We start from the raw sequence: 17,101 nt of genomic DNA, 5'->3' as shown, positions 1-17,101 counted from the left end.
GCTAATAAACTGGAAATTTTTCATAAAGTTAGCAATGTTCATCAGGGCAATACAGTTGATGTGGACTTCCAAAAGGTATCTGATACAGTGCCACACAACAGACCTGTGAGCAAAGTTAGAGGTCATGGAATGAAAGGGGCAGCAGTGACATAGATACAGAGTGGGCTGAGTGACAGAAAACAGAGAATAGATGTATTCAACTGGAGGAATGTTTGTAATGGATTTGTCGTGGTCAGTGTTGGGACCTTTGCTTTTCCTCATATATACTGTACAGTACATTTTAAACCAACTTTAATATTTATCCATCTATATTTACTGAATTTTTAAAACATATTAAATGGCCTGACAAAGCTTTACTCATGCGACTGGAATGAACAGTAACTTTGACTTCTAAACAGACTTTTACAAAGTTACCCAGACAATCAACAGCTTATGTGCCTCCTTGATGGAACTGCAATGATAAACTATTGTGTCATAAACTGTCAAAAAAAAAACTCATTGTGTCCAACAAAAACCCCAGTGCAGAACAATTGCAGTTACATCTGTCCTTCAAGGAGATCTGTCCATTGCTCCACTTAACCTCTAAGATGGGTCATCAACAGTTGTTTAATCGACTGTGCAAGCCTTTGTCTCAATTCCCTTTGTCTCTATTTTCCTTGCCAAGAAGGCTTGGTCACAATATGCATCCAGTGACGAAACCAACTGCTTTTTAATTATACAGTTTTGAAATTGCAGTCAGTTAAGGGATGAATGATGTTTCATAATTTGTCTACTGGTGATCTCAACCCTCCCCTGCACCCCCAAGTCTGGGCTACAAAGGTCAAGCCTCTGGCCTGTGTAAAATTAGGCAGAAATCTGTATTTGTGTTCTCTGCAAAAATTAATATTCTTTTGTGAAAACATCAAATTAGAAATTACATTTCAGGAATAACCCTCAGATGCTCTGAAGGATTTTTTTAAAGAGAAGAAACTGCTTACAGCTCCTGAACTTTCGACTAGCCACCCCGCTACCTAGAAAGGAACTGAAGACTTCTGACTCCAGCTCTGGACTTTTTAAATTCTGTCTTAATAGCAAGACATTGATTTTGTACCTAAAGTGTTATTAATTTGATAATCTCGACCTTTTTAGATTCAGATCTCTCTCTGCATGCTTGTAAGCTTGCCAGTGTAGCAAAGTACCACTTCTTTACCCTCCCCACAACAACTGGGTCTGAGATTGTGTGAATTAAACTCTACCTCTACTGTTATGGCAGTGTTGTTGCAGTTCTTACAAAGCAAGAGTTCAATAGCAGCGGCTGTGGCAGACCACTGTTGAGTAAAGATCAAAAGTTAAACAACATTCTACTTACAAACAGGCAGGGAAATGTATAGACAGCAATTAGTTTTAGAATGTGTGCCAACTACAAAATGCACTGCAACAACCTACCAGGCACCTTCCAACACTATGATGCCTGAAAACCACAAATCAGCTATAATCATTCCAAATGGTGAAGCTGGCTTGAGGGCCAAACTTGCCTACTCCTGCTCCCAGTTCTTATGAAGGAAACAACCAGCAGATACATAGCAATACCTCCCTCTCTGAGTTCCCCACCAAGTCAGGCAGTATTATGACTTGAAACTACATCACCATTCCTTCAGGATCGCTGGCTCAAAATCTTGGAACTGCCTCATAGGTTTGTCTACACCCAAAGACTAAAGCAATTTCAAAAAGCACCTCACTGTCACTTTCTTCAGGGCAATCAATGAGTTTTAAAAATCCTGCACTGTCTCTAATGCTTCAATTCCTTCCTAAAAGGCAGGCCACCGAACTGGGAGATAATACGCCAGCTGAGACCATGTCTTTTACAAATTTATCACTATCTGAAGACTGGACAAAGCCCCGCAGTTTGAGTGGAGACAAACAAATAAAAATGGGGAAATACTTAGCGGGCCACTCATCTTGTGAAAGTGGTAAGTTAATGGTCAAGGTTTCAGGTGGGATGTCTCCAGAAAGAACACTTCCCACCACTAGCACCAACCCTCTCCACGTGCCTTAAACATTCCTTTGACCAGCTCCCTGCCTGGACTGACATTCAACATTGTCTGATTTTGGGACAGATGGTTGGGTCTGCACGCCTTTTTTTAAGTCAGGAACAGACTTGGAAGTAGAGCAGTTGTTAATCAACTATCAACTTTATTGAGACAAAGTCAGAAGAGGTTTATCTACTGTCAAGCAAACTACAGTGATAAATTCAAAAAGCAATTTACTGTTCAATGCAGTTTACACTGCTCATGTCAACAACTACACAGCAGCGCACTGAAAGGGACTTCTCGTAGTTTTACAGCCTCGGTCTTTCCTCTTCAAGTACTTTTCTCTTTCTCTTGGGTCTTCATCTTCTGATTCTGTTTCTTCTTCATTGCACAGCCTTTTCTTTCTCTTTTATTCTTGTTCTTATCCAATTAACCCCTCCCTCTCCCCAATTACAGTCATAAGAAATAGAACATTACAGCACAGTACAGGCCCTTCGGCCCTCGATGTTGCGCTGACCTGTGAAACCAATCTGAAGCCCATCTAACCTAAACTATTCCATTATCATCCATATGTTTATCCAATGACCATTTAAATGCCCTTAAAGTTGGCAAGTCTACTATTTTTGCAGGCAGGGCATTCCACGCCCTTACTACTCTCTGAGTAAAGAACCTACCTCTGACATCTGTCCTATATCTATTACCTCTCAATTTAAAGCTATGTCCCCTCGTGCTAGCCATCACCATCCGAGGAAAAAGGCTCCCACTGTCCACCCTATCTAATCCTCTGAAACAATGCACTTTACCCCACGATGTTCTGTATATTCATTGTTATTCTGTTCTTCTCTTAATGCAGCTACATCTGTTGTCATTTATTTCACTGACATCTTGGTATTCGCTATCTTCAAGAGCTATTTTTAGCTTTTAGCTGCAAGAAGTTTTTTTAAACTGGACTTAAAGTCTCATGATCTCTAACATTGTGTATTTCCTATGCTGCATCCTACTTTCTAAGTTTTGTTTATCTACCATACTGCAAAGGCAAGATTCTAATGACATTCGATATTACCTTCTAATAATCAAATGTTAAAAGATATCTTGATGGTGATGTAATAAAATTACATACAGCAGAAACCAGTAAAAGGGTGAAATTGCCCTTGAGATGTGAGAATGGACAACAGATGTGGTTACATTTTGTGTCTATTTAAAAAGGCAATTCAATATTTCTGACACCCCCACGCTCCTCCCTGCTCTGATGTATACACTTGGACAGTTAGTTTGCAGTTCGGATGCTTCCTATTGCTTTTACATGTAGGTTTCAGCAGAGGTAGAGACAGCTTGCTCAAAACTCTTTTGATATGCTTTTGGTACACTTGCCTTTATTAGTCAAGTGCATTGAGTATAGGAGTTGGGATCCCATGTTGTGGATATACAGGACATTGATAAGGTCAGTTTTCAAATACTGTGTTCAGTTCTGGTCTCCCTGCTGTTTGCTAAACTCGAAAGGGTACTGAAAAGATTTACAAGGATGTTGCTAGTTTCGTGGGCTTGTGCTACAGGGAGAGGCTGAATAGGCTGGGGCTGTTTTCCTTGGTGCGCCGGAGGCTGAGGGGCGACCTAATAGAGGTTTATAAAATCATGAGGGGTGAATAGCCAAGGTCTTTTTCCCAGGGTACGGGATCCAAAACTATTGGTTTACAGTGAAAGATATAAAAGGGACCTAAAGGGTAACTTATTCACGCAAAAGGTGGTGGAATGAGTTACCATAGGAAGTGGTGGAGGCTAGTACAATTACAACATTTCGAAGGCATCTGCATGGGTACATGAATAGGAAGGGTTTAGAAGGATATGGGCCAAATGCTGGCAAATGGGACTAGGTTAATTTAAGTTATCTGGTTGGCATGGACAACTTGTACCTATGGTCTCTTCGTATAACTCTGTTAGTCAGGATGATCCCTCACTATCGCTCCTGGATGCTATTACAGGGGAAAGAAACAGGAAACTTTGGGTTTGGGGATTTTGGGGGTGGGGGGGGCGGTTGATTGACTGAAGCTCTGGACCAATAGGAGGAGACTGGGCAGAGACAGAGGACCAATAGGAGCGAATGGTGGGGGGGGGGTGGAGACTGAGGCCGGAGCTTCCTCATTGGCTGAAACCCTACCTCATTGATATCAAAGAAAGTTAGGCGGAATTCTCAATCAATAACATAAACTGCTGTAGAAACTCAGCAAGTCTGGCAGCATTCGTGGGGGAAGAAGGCAGTGTTAATATTTCGAGTCCGGTGACTCATCAGAATTAACAGCAGCTAGGAAAAAGTGGCATTTATGCTGAAGACATGATTGTGGAGGAATGAGGTGAGCAGTTCGGTGGAGACAGCCTAAAGAAATGTGAAAGGGGTCAGCCAGCAAAAGGATTATTCACAATAGGCCAGCACAGAAGAGAAGGTGAATAAGTGATAATGAGGGCTGACAGTAGGAGAGAATGAGTAGGCTGTGGTGAAAGCTACCCATGTAATGTGATAATACGCCTAAGAGTGGCAGAGAAAGTGGACAGGTTGTGCTAAAAGTAATCCATGTTATGACAGAACCAGGTGTGCGTCAGTTAAAAAAAAAAATACCTGGAAGGACAGAATTCATGCCCTAAAGTTATTGAGCTCAATGTCCAGTCCTAGAGGCTGCAGAGTCCCCCAGCAGAAGATGAGATACTGTTCTTCAAGTTTGCGCTGAGGCTCACTGGAATACTGCAGCAGGCCAGCGACAGATATCCTTTATTCATTCACGGGACGACGGCGTCGCTGGCTAGGCAGCATTTATTGCCCAGAGGGCCTTGCCCTAAAGGAAATTAGTGAACCATATGGGTATTTTCCTGACAATCAACAACGGATTCACGGTCATCATTAGACTGTTAATTCCAGATACTTATTGAATGCAAATTCCACCATCTGCCATGGCAGGATTCGAACCCACGTCCCCAGAACATTATCCTGGATAATACCAGCAATAATACCACTAAGCCATCGCCTCCCCTATGTCGGTGTGGAAACACAGTGGTATGTTGAAGTGACAGGCAACTGGAAGTTCGGGGTCATTTTTACAGACAGAACATACACCTTCTGCAAAGCAGTCACTCAGTCTGTGTTTTGTCTCCCCAGTGTAGAGGAGACTACACCGTGAACAGTCAATATAGAATAAAAGCCAAAATATTTGTGGATACTGTAAATAAGAACAAAAACAGAAGTTGCTGGAAAAGCTCAGCAGGCCTGGCAGCATCTGTGCAGAGAAATCAGAGTTAATGTTTCGGGTCCGGTGACCCTTCCTCAGAACAGTGAATACAGAAAACTAGATCATACGAAATGCAGGTAAATTGCTGCTTCACCTGGAAGATATGTCTGGGGCCTTGGATAGTGAGGAGGGAAAAGGTAAACCGCTGGTGTTAAGCCTTCTATGATGAAATGGGGGTGTGAGGAGGTGTTGGGAATGGAGGAAGAGTGGACCAGGATTCCTGAAGGGAATCATCCCTGCAGAATGCTGACGAAGGAAGGGAGGGAAATCTATGTCTGGTCTTGGCATCCCATTGAAGGTGACGGAAATGACAGCTTATGATCCTTTAGATGTGGAGGCTGGTGGCGTGGTAAGTGAGGACTGGCGGACCTTATCGTTGTGTGGGAGGGAAGAGAAGGGGCAAGGGCAGAAGTGCGGGAGGTAAGTTGGGCACGACTAAGGGCTCTGTCAACCACAATAGGAGGGAAACCCAGTTGAGGAAAAAGGTGGACTTTTCTGACGCCCTCCTGCAGAAGTGGCATCATCAGAACTAATGCAATGGAGACAGAGAAACTGGAAAAATGGGTTAGAGTCCTTACAGGAAACAGAATTTGATGATGTAAAGTCCAGGTCACCATGGAGGTTGGTGGGTTTGTACTGGATATCAGTGGCCAGCCTATTTCCAGAAACAAAGATAAGGAAGCAGTCAGAGATGGACCAGGTGAAGGTGACAGCGGGGTGGAAATTGGCATTCAATATCATGTTTGGTTTTGAATTGTGGTTGGCATGGAACTCTGTAACTGAAGTTTTGAGAACAGAAACAACTTGGAGTAAGACAGAACAGAATTACGATGAAACTGAACAAGAAGTAACAGAACATCAATTACCTTCCTCTTGTCAAAGAGAAAAGTTAGTGACAAAAGAGCTCCTCACACTTATTGGGAATGGAGGGTTTGAGTTATAAGGAAAGGCTGGGACTTTTTTCACTGAAGCAAAGGAGGTTGAGGGGTGACCTTTATAAGACGTTTATAAAATCATGAGGGAGTATACATAAAGTGAATGGCAGGTGTTTTGTTTTCCCTGGGGTGGAGGATTTCAAGATTGGGGGCATATTTTTAAGGTGAGAGGAGAAAGATTTAAAAAGACTATGGGGGAAATTTTTTTGTTTTACAAAGAGAGTGGTTCCTATGTGGAATGAACTTCCAGAGGAAGTGGTGGATGCAGATACAGTCACAACATTTAAAAGATAAGTACGTGGATAGGAAATGTTTGATGGGAAATGGGCCAAGCGCAGGCAGGTGGGACTAGTTTAGTTTGGGATCGTGGTTGGCATGGACTGGTTGGACCAAAGGGCCTGTTTCCGTGCTCTATGACTGTATGGAGGTGAAGGATGGAGGAAACAGGGGAAAGAGAGAGCCTTTCAAAGTGAACTAATTTGTTAAAGTATTGGATGCTTTTAATGTCTCTATGTGCTTAACACAAACCTGATTTGTTTGACTGTTAGATGACATACAAAACAGCACACAAGTGCTGCAATAGGCTGTTCTGCCCTTTCAACCTGCTCCCCCATTCAGTAAATTCATTGCTGTCCCGATTTGGTCTCCATTCCTCATTACCGTCTGCCCAGGTACCTCTTGACCTGCTTGTTTGTAAAGAATTTATCTACTTCTGCCTTAAGAATATTCAAGGATCTTCTATCCACCACTCACTGGAGCTGAGAATTCCAGAGATTCACAACACTTGGAGAAAGAATTCTCCTCAACTCTTAAAAATGGATCCTGTAGTCCCAGGCCCTCCCATAAGAGGAAACATTCTTTCAGTATCCACCTGTCAGCTCCTTCAGGATCTTGTATGTTTCAATAAGATCACATCTCCTTTTTCTAAACTGCATTCAATCTAGGCCCAACTTGTCTTTGTCATATAACGGTCATACCAGGAGTCATTTGGGTGAACTTTCTCTGAATTGCATCAAATGCATTTCCCTCCTTGAGCAAGGAGACGGACTTCTATACAGTGCACTGAATACGCTCTGATGAATACCCTGCACAACTGAAGGGAAATTTTCTACTTTTATAAAAACAAAGGTACAGGACTCAAAATGTTAACTGTTTTTCTCTCTCTCTCCACAGACACTGCCAGACTTGCTGAGTTTCTCCAGCAATGCTATGTTTTAATTCCCTACTTTTCCATTCCACTCCTTTGTAGTAAACAATCACACTTCATTTGCCTTCCCAATCACTTGCTGTACCTGCCTGCGAACGTTTTGTAATTCATGTACCAAGACATCCAGATTCCTCTGTACCGCAACCTTCTGTAACCTCTCACCAGTTAAATAATATGCTGTTTTTCGATTCTTGTTGCCAAAGAAGGAAGGGTCACGTTTTACACACAATCTCCGTTTTGTTTGGCCCAGTTAACCTGTTGATACGTCTCTGCATATATTCCTTGCGTCCTCTTCACAACCTACTTGTCCCTCCATCTTTGTGTCACCAGCAAATGCAGCAGCCATATCTTTTGTCCATTCATTCCACGTCATTGAAATAAACAGTGAAAAATTGAGATCCCAGCACTCCACTCATCACTTCTTGCCCCTGGAATATGACTCACTTTTGCCTACTTTCATTTTCCTGTTAGCTAAATAATTGTGTCAATCCTCTGATCTGCCGCTCATACTTGCAGAATTATACCTTGTTTTGTTTTCGACCTGAAGCTAGTTTTAACTCCCTGTTGTTAGCCATGAATACCACATCCTTTGTTTCAATTGTTTATCACTATAATGTACTTTATCTGAGTGTTAAAACATAAGAACCAGGAGCAGGAGGAGGAAGTTCACCCCCTCAACATTGCTCTCCCATTTCATACCACCATGACTGATCTCATTTTGGCCTCAACTCCATTTTCCTGCCTACTCCCCATCACCCTTCAAATTATAACTATTTAACAATCTGTCAGTCAATCTCGTCCTTAAAGTTATTCAGTGTCCTGGCATCCACCATTCAGTGGTGTATGGAATTCCAGTGGTTCACAACCCATTGAGAGAAATAATTCTTCCCCATGTATTTTAAATCTGCCACCCCCTCAGCCTAAAATTATGACCCAACAAAGGGTGGGAAAACATCTTTTCTACATCTACTTTGTCAACCCTCTTTCGTATCTTATACGCCACAATCAGATCTCCTCTCAGTCTTCTGAACTCTAGTGAGTATAGCCCCAAAGCACTCAACCTCATAAAACAAGCCATATTGCTGAAATTAACCTTCTCTGAACTGCATCCAACACAACTGTAACCTTCCTCAATCAAGGGGAAAGAACTGTACTCACTGCACAAGATGCAGTCTCATGAATGCCTGGTACAATTGCAACAACACCTCCCTACTTTTATACTCCATTCCTTTAACAATAAATGCCAAACTTCTACTCGCCTTCCCTATATCCTGCACACCATCATTCTGCAATTCATGAACAAGGATGCCCAGAGCGTTCTACGTCGAAGGACTTCGAAGTTCTCTCCATTTAGATAATCATAGAATCCCTAGTGTGGAAAGAGGCCGTTCGGCCCATTGAGTCCACATCACCCCTCCAAAGAGCATCCCACTCCAAACCCGGCCCATCCCCGAAACCCTACATTTACCGTAGCTCACACACCAAGCCAGCACGCTACAGAGCAATTTAGCGCAGCCAATCCACCTAACCTGTAAGTTTTCGGACTATGGGTGTAAACCAGACCACCTGGCGGAAACCCATGCAGACACAGAGAACATGCAAACTCCACACAGACAGTCACCCAAAGCTGGGATCGAACCCAGTCCTGGCGCTGTGAGACAGCATTGCTAACCACCGAGCCACCGTACTGCCCCAAAGTTGCCTTTTTATTCTTCTGACCAAAATGGATAGCCTTACATTTATCCAAGTTTAATCCATCAGCCAAACTTTAGCCCTTTTGCCCAACCTACCTACGTCCACTTGTAAATTTCCTTCTTCTTTATTGCAACTATATGTTCCTACCTGTTTTTGTGTCAACTGCAAATTTAGCTATAGGGCATTCTATCCCTGCATCTAAGTCATTAATATGGATTTTAAAAAGGAACAAATCCTGTGGCCCATTACAAGTTGCAGCTTACCAACCAGAAAAAGACCCATTTATCCTGTCTATCTGCTTTCCAGATAGCCAATCTTCAATTTAAACTAATGTATTATCGCTAACCCCATGTGATCTTATTCTGAAATATCCCTGTAAAGGACTGCCATTGCATCTCTATTAAGCTATGGCTTATCCTAATTTGCCAATTAATTTTAGCCATCTGTGACATCATGCCCTCATAATTTGCCTTGTTTAGGTTTAATATACCAGACTTAGACCCACACTCCTCTCCCTCAAATTAATGAGAGAGTCAATCATATTATGATCACTGCTGTCCAGAGGCACAATCACTGACTAACAGCATTTCATTGCACGATACTAGCTCTGGTATAGCCTGCCCTCTGCTTTTTTGCAGAACATGCCGCTCAAAGAAACTAACCCCAAACCACTCCATCTTCCACATCACCTTTACCAAGCTGATTCTTCCAATCTATATGTAGATTAGAACTCCCATGATAATCACCACGGCTTTCTCTCAAACTACCATTGTCTCTTGCTGAAAACCATATCATACAGTCCACTTGCTGTTTGAGGACCTATAAAAGTCTTCCATAGGTGACTTTTTATGGTTTCTAATCCCAACCCAAACGGATTCTACATCTTGATCTCCAGAACTAAGCTCCTTTCTCTATATTATACCAATTTTTTTACCCTATTTTATTCAGAATATTAAACACTTGAATTGGGGTTTAGTTTATTAACATCAACAGAAACACACCACAATGAACATTTGATGAGATTAACAGCCAAATCCAAATATTGTAGTTACTTGTGAACTCGCTGGTGTGTCAGCAAGTTGGATGAGTGCTTGAATCCCTTCCCACACTGGGGGCAGGTGTATGGCCTCTCGCCGGTGTGAATTTGCTGGTGTCTCAACAGGGTGAATGATTCAGCGAATCCCTTCCCACATTCAGAGCAGGTAAATGGCTTCTCCCCAGTGTGAACTCGCTGGTGTTTCCACAGGTTGGATGACTGAGTGAATCCCTTCCCGCACTCGGAGCAAGTGAACGGTTTCTCCCCGCTGTGAGCTCGCTGGTGTTTAGTGAGGCCAGACGCTGTCTTGAATGCAGTCCCACAGTGAGAGCACGTGAATGGTCTCTCATCCGTGTGAACATGTTGATGGGATATTAGTTCCCCTGAACTTTTGTAGCATTTCCCACACTCTGTGCATTTAAAAGGTCTCTCATCAGTGTGAATTCGCTGGTGCTCCAACAAGTTGGATGAATTAGTGAAGCCTTTTCCACACTCAGAGCAGGTGAATGGCCTCTCTCCAGTGTGAACCCGCTGGTGTATCAGCAGGCTGGAGAACTGAGTGAATCCCTTTGCACACTCTGAGCAGGTGAATGGTCTCTCTCCAGTGTGAATCCGCTGGTGTGTCAGGAGGTGGTATAACCGAGAGAAGCCCTTCCCACACTCTGAGCAGATGAATGGCCTCTCCCCAGTGTGAACTCGCTGATGTGACAGCAGGGTGGATAACCGAGTGAATCCCTTCTGACACTTGGAGCAGGTGAATGGCCTCTCCCCGGTGTGACAGCGTTGATGGGTTTCCAGCTCTGAAGGGGATCTGAATCCCTTCCCACAATCCTCACATTTCCATGGTTTCTCACCATTGTGTCTGCATTTATGTCTTGACAGGCCAGAAGATTGGCCGAAGCCTTGTCCACACACAGAACACATGTACAGTTTCTCCCCACTCTGAACAGTGCTGTTTCCTTCCATGTTCAAAATCCAATCATATTCAGGTTAGGAAAAATTGAGCAACTCCACCAGATCCTGAGGTGATGTTTCATTTCACTTTCCTGACTGCAAATTCTCCCCTTGTACTGCCCTATATAATTGATTTTAAAAAAGAACAGAAGAGTGAGACAGAACCCACAACAACACAAAGGCAGGTTGTGAAATTGAGTTGAACTAATCTGGTCATTTGTGGGGCCAGCTCTCGGAAAACATGACCAAGAAGTCTGCTGGACTGTGATAAAAACCCAACTGATTGACAAATATCCTTCAGGAAAGGGAAGCTGCCATTGCTTTGGACTGCACGTGACTCTGGCCTCAATTGAAGATGAGGAAGAAGGGAAAGAGAACTGGAAAAGTGAGGAGAAGTGAGTGAAAAAGGAGGGAATGGAGTGGGATTTTAGGCAACTACAGCCTAATGAAAACTGTCACCTTTGTGATGAGGATACAAAGAATCTGCATGGGGATATCGATGGGTTATGAGTGGACAAAAACTTAGCAGATGGATATTAATCTACGAAAGTATAGGTTTTCGTAGGAAAAAGGCAAAAAATAAAGAATTACTTAAATTGAGGGAGATTCCAAAAACACGTTTCTTCTCGTGCATGAAACACTGAGGTAGCATACAGGTACAGCAAGTAATTAAGTGAATGGAATTTTGGTCATTATTGCTGGGGTTAGGGGGGGTGGGGGAGGTGCGTGGGGAAGAGTTCAAAAACCGGAAGACTGGTAACAATAGAACAGGGTGTTGGTGAGGCTGCATACGGAGAAGAGTATATATTTTGGGTCCCTGTATTTTAAGGGTGACTATTCCTGAGACGAACAAGAACAGCTGAGCAGGTTCAGCCTTTATTAATTTGAATTTAGAAGAATGAGGGGTGATCTTATTGAATTATAGAAGATTGTGAGGTGGCTTGACAGGGTCAACACTGAAAAGATGTTTCCACCAGTGAGGGAATCTTGAACTCAGGACATAGTTATAGAATAAGGTGACACTCATTTAAAACAGAGATGCAAAGGAATTTCTTCTCCGGGAGCAGGGATTTTTTTTTTAAATTCATTCATAGAATGAGGGCACTGCTGGCTCAGCCAGCATTTACTACTTATCTAGGGAACTGTTAAGAGTCACACGTAGGCCAGATCAGGTAAGGATAGCAGTTTCCATCCCTGAAGGGCACTAGTGAATCAGCTGGGTTTTTCCAACAATCAGTAATGAATTTGAGGTCATCATTGGACTCTTAGTTAGTATTGAATTCAAATTCCACTATCTGCCATGGTAGGATTCGAACCCAGGGCCCCAGAACATTACCTGGATCTCTGGATTAATCGTCCAGCAATAATACCATCGTGCCATCATTTTGACTGGTATTCTCTAACCCAGAGAGCTATGGAGCGTGGATCACTAAGTATTTAAAGAGGAGGCAGATAGATTTTTGGAACATACAAGAGTTGAAGGCTATACCGAGGTGTGGGGGTGACACGGTGGCTCAGTGGTTAGCACTGCTGCCTCACAGCACCATGGACCTGGGTTCGATTCCATCCTCAGGTGATTATCTGTGTGGAGTTTGCACATTCTGCCCTTGTCTGTGTGGGTTTCCTCTCACAGTCCAGGGATGTGCAGGCTACGTGGATACGCCATGGGAATGCAGGGATAGGGTAGGGAGGTGGTCTAGGCGGACTTGATGGTCCGAATGGCTTGCTTCCCTCCTGCAGGGATTCTGCGAAGCAGAGTTTGAGACCTACAACACATCAAACACAATCCTACAGAATGGCAGGGAAAGCTTGAGGGGCCAAATGACCTACACCTATTTTTTATGTTTCCATTTTCACCTTCCACCACTTACAAGGACTATGGTAGCATCACCATCCCTCCCAGTCACACACCATTCTGACTTGTCTAATGTACAGTACTGAATGAGCAGGAATTTCTTCCGTTTAAATACTAAGAAGACTTAAGCTGTCCCCAGTAAAAAACTAAACTCCCTCTCCACTGACATCATTCCTATTTCTGGCAACTGTCTTGACACTGAACTGGACTGTTCACAACCATGGTGAAATATTTTATCCCAAGATAAGTTTCAAATCATATCCAAAACTCTGCTGCCAGTGTGCTTACCCACACCATGTGCTGTTCAACCATCACCCTCTGCTCACCGACTGAGATAGACTCCAGGTTAAAAACATAAATTGTAAATTTCTCATCTTTCTGTTCAAATTGTTCTGAGAGTTCTTCCTATCTCTATATATCCTCCAGTCTCACAGCCCTCCCTATCTCTGTAACGTCCTCCAGCATCGACAACCCTCTCTCCAGCTGTAATCTCCTCCAGTTTCACAAATCTCCAAGATATGTGCTCTCTTCTAATTCCAGCCAATGAGCATACCCAATGTTTTATTTCTCCACGTGGTGGTGGCACTTTAAAATTCCTGGGCCCTGAGCTTCAAAATTCCCTCCTAAACTACTCTGCCTCTCTATTTCACTTCTTTGTGAAGATACTCCCTAAAACATTGAAAATCATTTGTAATCTATTCTAATATATCCTTGTCTGACCTGGTATCAAAGGTTGCTTGTGATATTCTGTCTCAGGGTTACAGAGGTATACAGAACAGAAAACGTCTGCACCTAAAAACAACCACCTAATTATTCTAATCCCATTTTCCAACACTTGGCCCATAGATTTGTATATCTTGTCATTGCAAATGTACATCTAAATACTTCTTAAATGTTATGAGGGTTTCTCTCTCTACCACCCTTACAGGAAGTGAGTTCTAGTGCAATTGTCAGTACATGATGATATCACACACAGGAACTCAGTCTGTCTGTGTTTGTGCAAACCAGAGATCCCCCCGACATTGTGAACAATGGGAGGGTCCCCAAGAGTGACGCAACAAAACAGTTTTACCAGAACGGTTCAAGGGATGAGGGTAGTTGCAAGGTTAAGGTTATTTTTACATTATTCATTCATGTGACATGGGTGTTTGCTGGCTTTGCTAACATTTACTACCCATCTCAAATAGTGCTTCAGAAGATGGTGGTGAGCTGTCTTTTTTAACTGCTGCAGTATTTGGGGTGGAAGTACATCCACAGTGCTGTTAGGAAGGGTGCTCCATGATTGCAACCCAGTGAAGTGAAGGTGCAGTGATATAGTTTCACGATGATATATGGCTTGGAGTGTGAGTTACAGGTGGTGGTATTCTCACAGACCCGTTGCCCTTGTCGTTTTAGCTGGTAGAGGTCCAAGTTTGCCAAGTGCTGTTGAAGGAGATTGGGTGAGTTACTGCAGCACAACAGATGGTGCACATCAAGAATATCTATCTACAAGAGATAGATTCTCCTTCTCAACCTCTCCCCCTCTCCTGAAGCATGGTGATCTTCAGGTTAAACCACCACCAGTCATCTCTCTCGGATAAGAAAACAACTGTCTGGTCTGGTAGGAAAATGGCGACTTTACCTTTTACAGATGCCACTGTGCCTCAGGGTTGAGAGACTGAATGTTGTAGTTGGTGAATGGGACACCATTTACGCACACTGCTTTGTCCTGGAGGAAGTTCACTTTCTTAAATATTGTTAGGGGCTGCACTGATGAAAGCAAGTGGAGAGTGTTCCAACACAATCCTGACTTAAACCTTATAAATAGTAAACAGACATTGGGGAATCAGGTGTTTGGAGAAACTGAGATGAGTCTCCTTGTAGCAAAGGAAAATGAGGGGAGATTTCATAGAGGTGTTTGTAATAGACTTACATTAGGAGGTTAAAACCTACTTTCATGTTTAAGATTTAAACGTTTGGGAAATTCTACAGAGACAGTGCAGAGATTTAAGGCAGAAATTTTATGCAGCAATTGGGAATGAGCTGGAACTCAATCCTCACAGACAAAGGTTGCTATTATCCAGGTCCTGATGAATTGAGTAATTCTGTCAGAGTTTGATGGTGCAAGTACATTTACTTGGAGTTTCCCATCTGCAAATCCACTTGTAATGTCCTGAAAGAAACGTTCACAAAATGCATCCCCGTCAGTCTGGGATAGATATTCACAACATCCCCTCCTCCTGGTCAAGGAAGGCCACACACTCTCCCTGCTGCACAGTGCAGCGTCTAATGGTCAGCAGTAGATACGAGTGATGTCTATGTGGATCATGAGTAGGGCCTTCATGTGACTGAACAGATCCACAGATCTTAGGACACACAGAGCAGAATGTCTCATGAGTTAGTGGATATGGAGAGAAAAATCTGTTTCTTTTTGTTTTTACTGTGGTCCGGCTCTGCCTCATCAATAAAACACTGAGTGTGAATGGCGAATACAGCTTGATGGACATGTAGTCTCCATCCTGAATAAAAATCAAAAGAACTGCGGATGCTGTAAATCAGGAACAAAAACAAAGTTGCTGGAAAAGCTCAGCAGGTCTGGCAGCATCCGTGGAGGAGAAAACAGAGTTAACGTTTTGGGTCCAGTGACCCTTCCTCAGAACTGACGGTGGCTGGGAAAACGTCAGTTTATATGCAGAAAATAGGGAGGTGGGTGGAGTTGGGAGTAAACAATAAGATACAGCCCAAGAGAGAGAAAGACAGTTGGACAGACAAAGGAGCTGCTAACAATCAGGCTGGGAGGGTGAATAGTTGTTAATGGGGACTGTTAGTGACTAACAACAGCGGGTGTGTAGTGGCAGGCTATGTGGTAACAAGGCCTGGTGTGTGGGGTGGGGGGCCTGGGACATGGAAGAGTTTAGGCCCTAAAATTGTTGAACTCAATATTGAGTCCAGAGGGCTGTAGGGTCCCCAAGCAGAAAATGAGGTGTTGTTCCTCCAGCTTGCGTTGGGCTTCATGGAACACTGTAGCAAGCCGGAGACAGAGATATTGACCAGAGAGCAGGGTGGTGCATTGAAGTGGCAATCTACGTAGACTTGGCGACCGCTTCGCAGAACATCTACGTTCTGCTCACAAAAAAGACCCTGGACTACCTGTTGCCTGCCACTTCAAGGCACAACTCCCAGCCTGATCGTTAGCAACTCCTTTGTCTGTCCAACTGTCTTTCTCTCTCTTTGGGCTCTACCTTATCGTTTACTCCCTACCCCACTCACCTCCCTATTTGCTGCATATAAACTGACGTTTTCCCAGCCACCATCAGTTCTGAGGAAGGGTTACCGGACCCGAAACGTTGACTCTGTTTTCTCCTGCACAGATGCTGCCAGACCTGCTGAGCTTTTCCAGCAACTTTGTTTTGTTCCTAGTCTCCATCCTGAACAATGGGCACCAAGCCCACCCATCATTACAAGCATTAGCCCCTAACAAAGATGGTGGCCGCACATTCACCCTGCCGCCCAGTGCCCCCAATAAAAATGGCGGCCGTTACCCCGGGGGCCCAGCCACGGCGAATAGTCTCCAATTAACGACTCGCCCTCACTCCCTGTAAATAGGCCGCCGATAACATAATTTTCGGGCTTGCGGTTCACACAAGACTTTCACGAAACCTCCCCATGCACCCACCGTATCCATTCGCTCCCTCCACCCCGCCCTTTTCTCACCGTTTTCGGACCGAAGACGAAAAAACATCTGTCGACCGGCAATAACACATTTGCGCATGCTCCGTACCTCCAGGACTGCGCCTGCGCAGTGCTCTCCTGTTTGTCGACAGGGGATATTCCCCGAGCGGAATACTGGGCTTCAGTTCAGATTGGCAAATGGACCAGTGCTCATAGACACCAATAACAACAATGTGCTTTTAAGTAATACCTTCAACATCGTAAAAAATTTCCTGCGGCAATTGACATGAGCGTTAACACTCGCTACAGTCTGGACATACGCATCCAACTGGGTCTTGAAGGGGGTTAAAATCGAATCAGAGATAGTAGGAACTGCAGATGCTGGAGAATCCGAGACAACAAGGTGCAGGGCTGGATGAACACAGCAGGCCAAGCAGCATCATAGGAGCAGAGAGGCTGACGTTTCGGGCCTAGACCCTTCATC

General features: G+C 43.7%; 1 protein-coding gene and 1 pseudogene across 3 annotated transcripts in view; one reads left to right on the top strand and one right to left on the bottom strand.

The window, feature by feature from the left end:
- Positions 1-16,782, bottom strand: part of LOC109928198 (gastrula zinc finger protein XlCGF8.2DB-like) — a 41,269-nt gene extending 24,487 nt beyond the window's left edge. The window contains exons 1-3 of one of the 3 annotated variants that reach the window (XM_048619260.1): positions 16,660-16,726; positions 14,588-15,118; positions 10,082-11,232 (exon numbers count right to left, since the gene is read on the bottom strand). In XM_048619260.1, the coding sequence (XP_048475217.1) occupies positions 10,170-11,123 (954 nt within the window). In that variant the 5' untranslated portion in view covers positions 11,124-11,232; positions 14,588-15,118; positions 16,660-16,726 and the 3' untranslated portion in view covers positions 10,082-10,169. Of the gene's footprint in view, positions 1-10,081; positions 11,233-14,587; positions 15,119-16,659 lie in introns of those variants that run through there. The other 2 variants (XM_048619261.1, XM_048619262.1) reach the window with 2 other exon arrangements.
- LOC109928196 overlaps positions 1-17,101 on the top strand; it is a 73,276-nt pseudogene that overhangs the window by 4,154 nt on the left and 52,021 nt on the right.

Source organism: Rhincodon typus, chromosome 42 (assembly GCF_021869965.1).
Source record: "Rhincodon typus isolate 14 chromosome 42, sRhiTyp1.1, whole genome shotgun sequence".
Taxonomy (NCBI): Eukaryota; Metazoa; Chordata; class Chondrichthyes; order Orectolobiformes; family Rhincodontidae; genus Rhincodon; species Rhincodon typus.
The sequence above is the reverse complement of the archived record's forward strand: the minus strand, read 5'-3'. Positions and strand labels throughout refer to the sequence as shown.